The sequence below is a fragment of the Tetrao urogallus genome (genome assembly GCF_951394365.1).
Source record: "Tetrao urogallus genome assembly, chromosome: 5".
NCBI lineage: Eukaryota > Metazoa > Chordata > Aves > Galliformes > Phasianidae > Tetrao > Tetrao urogallus.
The window spans coordinates 23840459-23848198 of NC_136818.1; the positions used below are offsets into that span (position 1 = coordinate 23840459).

Below are 7740 nucleotides of genomic sequence, written 5' to 3' on the forward strand. Positions count from 1 at the left end.
ACGCCGTGCCGCAGTCCGGGAGGCGCGCGGAGCCCGCGAGCACCCCCTAGCGGTCGGAAGTGGCGGCTTCCCCCAGCGGGAGGCGTGGCTCGCGCGCCCCCTGCTCTTCCGAGCCCTTGTCTGTGCGCGGGGTGGGCTGGCGCCGGGCCGTGGCCCAAAGCTGTGAGTCCCCCTCGCTTTTCCCCAACCCCCATCGCCGATTAGTCAACGCTTTACTAAAAACGTGGACTCCCACCATGCGTAGCACCGTTAGAAGCTCGCTGAGGTTTATTTCCGGCTAGCCCCTCCCAGAAGTTTCCATATGAACACAACTGCAGTTCCCAAATCCGCAGTGCTGAGGAGGACCGTGCCCTTCGGCCTCATCCCAAACCTCCCCACAGTCTTGTCCCGCTGCATTTCAACCACAGATAGGGACAGAGGGGTGAGATCCCACACACACTGGACCCACAAATACCTCCCTGTTGGCGCGGCACGGCACCGTCCTCGTAGGGTCTCTTCTAGAACATAAGTCGTGCCCAGGGAGCCCACCCCAGCTTGGGACATTTGGAGAGGAGGAACCCTACCACCAGTGCTGTAGGCAGGGCGAGGAGGCCCAGCCAGCGCCAGGAGTGTGAGGAGGCACTGTCCTCCAACACCCGAGTTCTCAAAGGTTTCAAGACCCGCTGCCACTGTGTCAAGATGGCAGCCCTAGCCCCGCTCCACTGCCCCCGTCCCATCAGGCGGTACTGGTAGGATGTGCAGGGCCCGAAGAAGACAGCCAGGGCCAGCCGAGGGTCAGTCAGGAGCAGCCGCAGCACGCTGGGCTTCACACCGGCACACGAAGCAATCTCACTGGTGTAACTAATGAAATTCAACTTCAAGTTCCGCTTCTCAGGCACATCCCTTCCATGGGCATAAAATCAGTACAGAAAATCAAATAGCATGTTATGTTCCCACCTTGGGTCACTGCTCTGGGCTTGCAAGAGCCACCATGTTGCAAGGAACACAAGCTGGCTGAGCTCCCTCAGGCTGCCCTGCTGTAGGGTGACATGAAGTGACCTAAAAGCACCTAAAGAACCTTTATGCAGGGTTATCAGCAGCTGGCCTAGCACAAGGAAGAGGCTCTGTCTCCATAACCTGCTTGTGGTCTCTGAAACACAACCCACAGAGTGGCCTGAGCTAGGAAACTGCCCCTAAACTCCAGTGGGCTTTGGGGATGGGATGTGGCCTTCAGCCCACGCTGCCTGTTTCCGAGACTGGGGAGGGAGAAGCCACGAGATGGCACCCTCTGTCTAGAGGAAAACAAAGCTCCACGCAGAGGTGCTGTGAGAGAGGGTGGGTTGTGCAGGACCCACAGAGGGACCTGCAGGTTATGGGTGCTGTGCTGCTTCCTCCCCACATCGCTGAGGGTTTGCTTCATCCCAGAGCTCAGCATGGATCAGCAGAAAGGGTTTGGCAAGAGAAAGGTCCAACTTTTCTCAGCTTGATTTGCTTATGAAGAGCAAAGGCATATCATACTATGCTGCTTCCTCCCCACATCGCTGAGGGTTTGCTTCATCCCAGAGCTCAGCATGGATCAGCAGAAAGGGTTTGGCAAGAGAAAGGTCCAACTTTTCTCAGCTTGATTTGCTTATGAAGAGCAAAGGCATATCATACTATGCTCACTCTATGAGCCCAAGTACAGGAGCATCACACACCTTTTGACTGGCAGCTGTTTTTTCGAGACTTCAGCCATCATCTTGCTGCTGGGAGGGAGTTTGCATGCGCCTGAGAAGAGTAAAGAGACCAGAAGTCATGTAGAGACCTATGAGCAGAGCAGTTAGTAGTCATTCTTCCCATTTGATGCTCCCAGCACCTTCACCAAAAGCATTTGGTGATGCCCAGCATGGTCCCAAGAGCAGCAAGGTGACCTGTCTTCCCTCCTCAGCACCTCCCCTATCCCTGCAGTCTCTCTCTCACCTGCAAAGACTCCTGTCACCCAGCGAGCCTGGATTTCTGCTCCCACCATCACAGAGCCAGTCAGCTGGATCAAACCAATGACAGCTAGCGTTGGCCTTTCCAGCTGGGGTGGGAAGACACATTTATATAGGGTACGATTACTTTTGAGTTGGTTGCAAATTGACTCTTCAAGAAAGGAAAATGAAAAATTGTAGCCTGTGGCAAAGATCACCACATCGATGTTCTCTTCAGTTGTTCCATCTTCAAAAATGGCTGAAGTTTCAGTGAACTCCTTCACATTTGATTTCAGCACAATGGTTCCAGAGAGCATGCAAAATGGCAGCTCTTCGTTGATAATGAATTTAAAATTGGAACTTTTGCATGGAAAAAAAAAGAAGGAGAGAAATGTTAGCATCCAAGGGAGACGCAATATTTCTTTTGTGGCCTTTCCTAAGAAAGCGGTGCTTGGGAGGGATGTGAGGGGTGTGTGCCTCGGGTTTGGATCTCTGCCCCCTGTGGCTTGATTAACCATTGCAAAACACCCTGATGTGGGGTGGAGTTGATACTAGGACATGGACAACATTGAGTTCCCAGAACCCAACAGGACTGTAAACAGGCACCAAGAGTGTGAAGCCATACTAAATGCATTATCAGTGAAAAAAAAAATCCTCTCTGATGGTTTGCTATTCTGCAAATATCCTTTGAAATGAAAGATGATTTCACACTATTAAAAAATACATTCTAACAAAACAAAACAAAACAACAACAACAAAAAAAAAAACAGAACAACCACCTTTTAGCAGAAGCCAAGCCGTAAATCTCATGGTTAAACCATGAATTCATCTTCCAAATCTTGATCCTTTTCATGATGGCTGATGGGAGAAGCCATTCAAGAAAGTGATTAAAGCGCGTGTTGTTGAGCATGTCCCAGGGTAAGCCATGGTTTGCCACCCGGCTGAACACCCACGTGGTGCTCCTGGCACTGAGAAATACCTGGCAGAGAAGGCAGGCCTGAGGGCCTCGTGCCCAGAAGCCTGACTTCCATTTTTGCCTGATGTAGCAAATCCCAACTCCTGTGCTTGTGAGCAAGGTCCCAATGAAGGCATCTGGTGTCCAGATGAACCAACCAGTTCATGGTGGGCTTTTGCAAAGTTCCCAGATAGTCCAAATTCTCCAGAAATTGCAAAGCTCATTCAATTGGCCTCAATTTAAGGCTTGTTTGTTGAGAAACCCAATGGGCAAGTGAGAGGAAACGCTTGGGGAGCAAAACTGTGAGTTTCTGTGGGTACTGAGAGGCAAAGATAGAGCTGTACTTGCAAGATGGACAGAGAGAAGAAATCAAAGGTGTGCAACATAGCTATTAACAGCGGTGCAGCGGTCTCATATTTCTGTTCAAGAAGGTGCTTTAGCATCTTCTGTGTGCTTGTAGAAAGTTTTGGGGAGGTATATGGGAACAGGAAGAGCTTGGCTGTGTGTCAGTAAAGTGGAAAAGCAGTGATGAAGCCTCGCTCAGAGAGTGAGTGGTTGAAGGGAAGGCAAGTGCCTAACGCCAGGAAGCGGTTGGTCAAAGAACCATGCAAAGGAAAGGGAAACGTGTCCCTGTGGTGGGTCTTGCTAACCTTGGCTTTGAGAAAAATCCTGGTTTTAACCTCCCTCCTGCTTGTCCCATCTCCCACCCATCGTGATGCTGTACCTTTGCAGCAACATGACTCATATCCACAGCAATATCACAGGCGGTGTTCCCGAGTCCAACCACGAGGACCCGCTTTCCCTGGAAAGCAGCTGCATCTTTGTATTCCAGGCTGTGAAAGTACTGACCTCTGAAGCGGGTCTCAATACCTGTGCAGAGGGTGAGGAACATCTCCTGTCACCACAGATTTGCACCGAGTTGATGCCAAACCCGGTCATGCTGCTTTGCAGCCAAGCCCAGTGCTGCAAAGCCCACAGAACTCTCAGCTGCACCAGTAGTGGTGATGCTTTCACCTTTTCCCACCTTTCTGAGTAACCTTGTCATGGTCCTGCTCAGAAAATCCTCATGGAACAGCACTGTTGCATCTTCGTGAGGTGGTTTATCCATTTCTGGATATCCCGCATCCATTTTCATGGGGCAAGGGTCACAGGTGCCCTGGCTGGTGAGCCTTGTGGAGCAGAGGAACAACCCCAGCCCACCCCACTGCAGAGGCAGGACTCACCTGGGAAAGAAGCCAACGGCAGGTGGGGCTTCTGAAAGTTTCCTGCACAGACCATGACAGCATCAAAGATGTACGACTCCTGGATGCCCTCTGTCTCAGTGATCACATCCCACTGGCCTGAGGTGGCAAAATCCAGGCGCTTCCTCACACTGATAACTGTTGTCTTGAAAAGCCCAATAACGCAAGGATCAGAGACTGTGCTGTGTTTCAGAAAGGTGCTGTTCACAAAGGGCTGGGGCTGCTGGGCCTTCGGGTACCTTTCAGGTATGAACTGCAAAAATAAACCTACACCTTCCTCCTGCATGGGGCACAGCATGGGGGGCACAAGGCAGTCCATGCTCAAGCAGCCTCACTTAAAAGATAGAGCCAAAAAGGCTGCATTGAGGATGCCCAGAGCATGCAGAGCTTGTGGGCTTCGCACCCATCATTGCCCTGTCCCACCCATGTGATGGCAGCTCCTGCAGCCCCTCAGGCCATCCTGCTTTTGGTCCCAGCTCACCTTGAAGCGGATGTGCCTCAGGAGCTGGAAGTGCCGAGCATACATGCGGAAATACTCCAAGAAGAGGCTGTGAGGGAGGAAACAGGGGAAATCCTCCGGGAAGGGGAAGTCACTGAAGCAGGACATCTCCTTGGAGGTGTTGCTGATGATGGAGCGGTACACGCTGAGCCTCCCGCAGTCTGCATTGTCCTGTGAGAAACGAGCAGGGCTGCTGTGGGAGCACAGCAGAAGGAGAAAACCAGGCAGAGCTCACTCACTGCAAAGCGCCACAGCCCCCCGATGTCCTCGCTTCTCTCAAAGCAGGTGGGCTCCAAACCCTCATCCAGGCAGCACTTGGTGGCCACCAGCCCGCTGATCCCTGCCCCGATGACGGCCACTCGGTGCACCATGGTGTCCTGTTGGCAGCGAGGGGAGCACAGAGAGTGACCAACAAGGAAACGAGGAGTGCAGAATCAGCAAAAACACAGCACTTTTCCTCCCACCCCCATGGCTTGTTTTTGTGCTTTTGTATTTAATTTCCGTTAAGCAGCAAAGAAAAAGGCTTCAGGAAAAAAACTGCCACGATGCCTGATGGGCATGGAGCAGCGATTCAGAAGTAGCGCAGTGTTGTGAAAGTGCTGCTTGCATTACAAAACATGCAAGGCGAGAAACCCAGGCGGGGCAGGGCTCAGGGGAGGAAGTGCAAGCTCAGCTGTGTAAAATGAGCTACGCTGAAACCAGCGTAATCAGAGAAATGAAAAGAATGAGTCTGTGCAAACTCTGACTAGATAACAAGCATTTCTCCTGCAGTCTCAAGAAAGATTCATTTATAACTTACTTCCAACCAATTTTACAATCGAAGATTAAGTTAACTTAAATAGGAGCTGGAAGATAGTGCAGAAATCCAGAGAAAATCACCTGGAAGAAGCAAGGAACTCGAGTACACCCACAGATGCTCTCGTCCAGCCGCAGCTCTCTGTGCCACAGGAACAGGTGCAAACCCCATATAGCAAAGTGAGTGTGCCTTTAAGCCAGTCACCACTCCATCTCCATAAAGCCCCCAAACTCACCCGCCCCGATACCAGTCCCGCTGGCCAGCTGTCTTGATTACACGTAAAACACAGCCAGAAAGAAATTCAGAGCAAACTTTCACTGTGCCTTTTCTACTTAGGACTCATCCAGTCTTCTCTTGGAGCTTCTCCAAGCATGGATTTAAGGGCGAAGTGGAATTCTGCCTGGCCCTGCTCACAGAACTGCTGCACCACTGACCTTTATACCCATGCTTACTTCACTGCCAGTGCTTGAATGCGTGCACAGCAAAGACATGGACCTTAATCCCCAAGGAAGCATGCTTGCTTGCAGGGACTCCCACCCATGACACTGGTGTCGCGTCTGTGCCTGAGGACCCCTGCATCCTGCCCCATCACTGGGCACCCCTGGGGCAATGGGCCACCAGGCTCCCTGTGCCTGCCTGCTGGCTTGGGGGGGTATGGACTACTGAATGCTGCACATAAAATCTCCACAAATGGAGGTCACCCACTGTCACTGGAGGAGGTGCTGGGGCCACATGCCTTGGTTGGCTGCAAGGGGCTGTCTCAATGAGTGAAGACATCCCCAAGTACCCCACTGCTGCCACCAGTAGGAGATGCGGGGACCAAGGAAGGTGGAGAAGGACAGACAGGGTTGGTCAGAAGCAGTATATTGGACTTGGTGCCAATGAAAGGGGCAAGGTTTTCCACGTACACCCTACAGTCAATTTTGAGGATTTTGTCAAAGGACAGCTCAAACCTTAATGAGTTGGAGGAATGAGTCTGGGTTGGCAGAGGAAATGGAGGTCAGATGCTTTGCATCTGCGCTGCTGTTGGGTCCCAACAATTGGATCACTCTTAGGAAAGGCACTGGGGAGGCTGCTTCTTTGCCCAAATCCTGCCTACCACAGCTTACGCAGAGTGATCCTGGCTCTGGTACACCTTCCTCACATGCAGCAGTCACCCACGAGTTGCACCTGAGCTTCCTCTGCACCCTGGTGTACCTTTTCCAAATGATCTTATTAAAATAGGATTTTTCGTTCTTGTTTGGTTGTGGTGTTTCGTTTTTTGTTTTTTTTAAAGTTTATTTTTAACTAGTTTTGCCTTTGCTCTCCCCAGAGACATCACGTGCTATGTGAGAAAGGCAGCAGCACCCTCTAGCTTCCTCTCAAACTCATTTCCACTGTATACTGCAGGAATGCACAGTGACTCAGAAGTTTGCTTCCAGCTCACCTGCCCAGCAGAATGCACAGCTTCTCCCACCACAATATATAAATATATAAAACATACTGTAATACATAATATGTACAATATATAAAATAACTACATTGCACAGTTCTGTTAGACAGTAATTATTCTGATTCATATCCATCCTCTATTTTGCTTTTCTACATCTTTCTTCCTTTAGCGATCCAGGTGAAGCACAGATTAATATAACACACCCAATCTTGCCCCATTAATTTCCCAGTAATTCTCAGCCTTTGATTTGACCTTTTGGCAGCCTCCAAGCTCCATGCTGAGGCCTTCAGACAGCAGTTCACTGTGACTCAGATCTCTGTGCTGAGAGCTGAGATAATTTGTGTGTACAGCTTTTTTTTTCTTTTAATTCTGCTGAATTAATTTGCATGTATTACCATTAATTTCTCTGCCACTTTGTCTCAGGATCATGGCAAATTCCCCAGCTCCCCAAGCAAGCTTCAGTCTCAGCTACCTTGAATCAATACATTCCCACCCTCAACACGCAAAATATCAGTGTCAAACCACAGGTTACATCAGCTAAGCACAAGCAAATAAATAAGTGGCTGGATGCAGGCATTTATAGTTTCCAGCCTCTGCTATAGATGCAGGGAGCAGCACATGCTTCTCTCTATCATCTTCTCTTTTATTCCTTCTCCATCACAGAATGTGGAGGCAGCTGACAGAAGGGAAACAGATGAGAGCATCTTGGGGGATTTAACTTCTAAGGGGGAGGGATGCATGGTCTCATTCTGCAATAGCAAATGGGGGAAGCCTTTGCCCAGGGGGACAGGGAAGTCTCATTACTTGTATTTAGCTCAGCAATGCTCGTCCTGCCAAAGCACGCTGAGATGAATTCACCTCCACCTTTTCCTCTCCTCTGGTGTTC

The 7740-nt window shown here is 50.4% G+C and overlaps 1 protein-coding gene across 1 annotated transcript; it reads right to left on the reverse strand.

Moving 5' to 3' along the window:
• Window positions 1-497: 497 nt before the first annotated feature.
• LOC306946695 (dimethylaniline monooxygenase [N-oxide-forming] 2-like) lies at window positions 498-6386 on the reverse strand (the record flags this gene model as incomplete). Its single annotated transcript, XM_079535795.1, has 9 exons — window positions 6157-6386; window positions 4866-5003; window positions 4609-4797; window positions 4110-4272; window positions 3611-3756; window positions 2711-2910; window positions 1939-2291; window positions 1677-1746; window positions 498-882 (listed from the first exon to the last, which is right to left on the reverse strand). The coding sequence occupies exons 2-9, from the start codon at window positions 4995-4997 to the stop codon at window positions 498-500; spliced, it is 1638 nt and encodes a 545-aa protein (XP_079391921.1). The 5' UTR covers window positions 4998-5003; window positions 6157-6386.
• Window positions 6387-7740: the final 1354 nt, after the last annotated feature.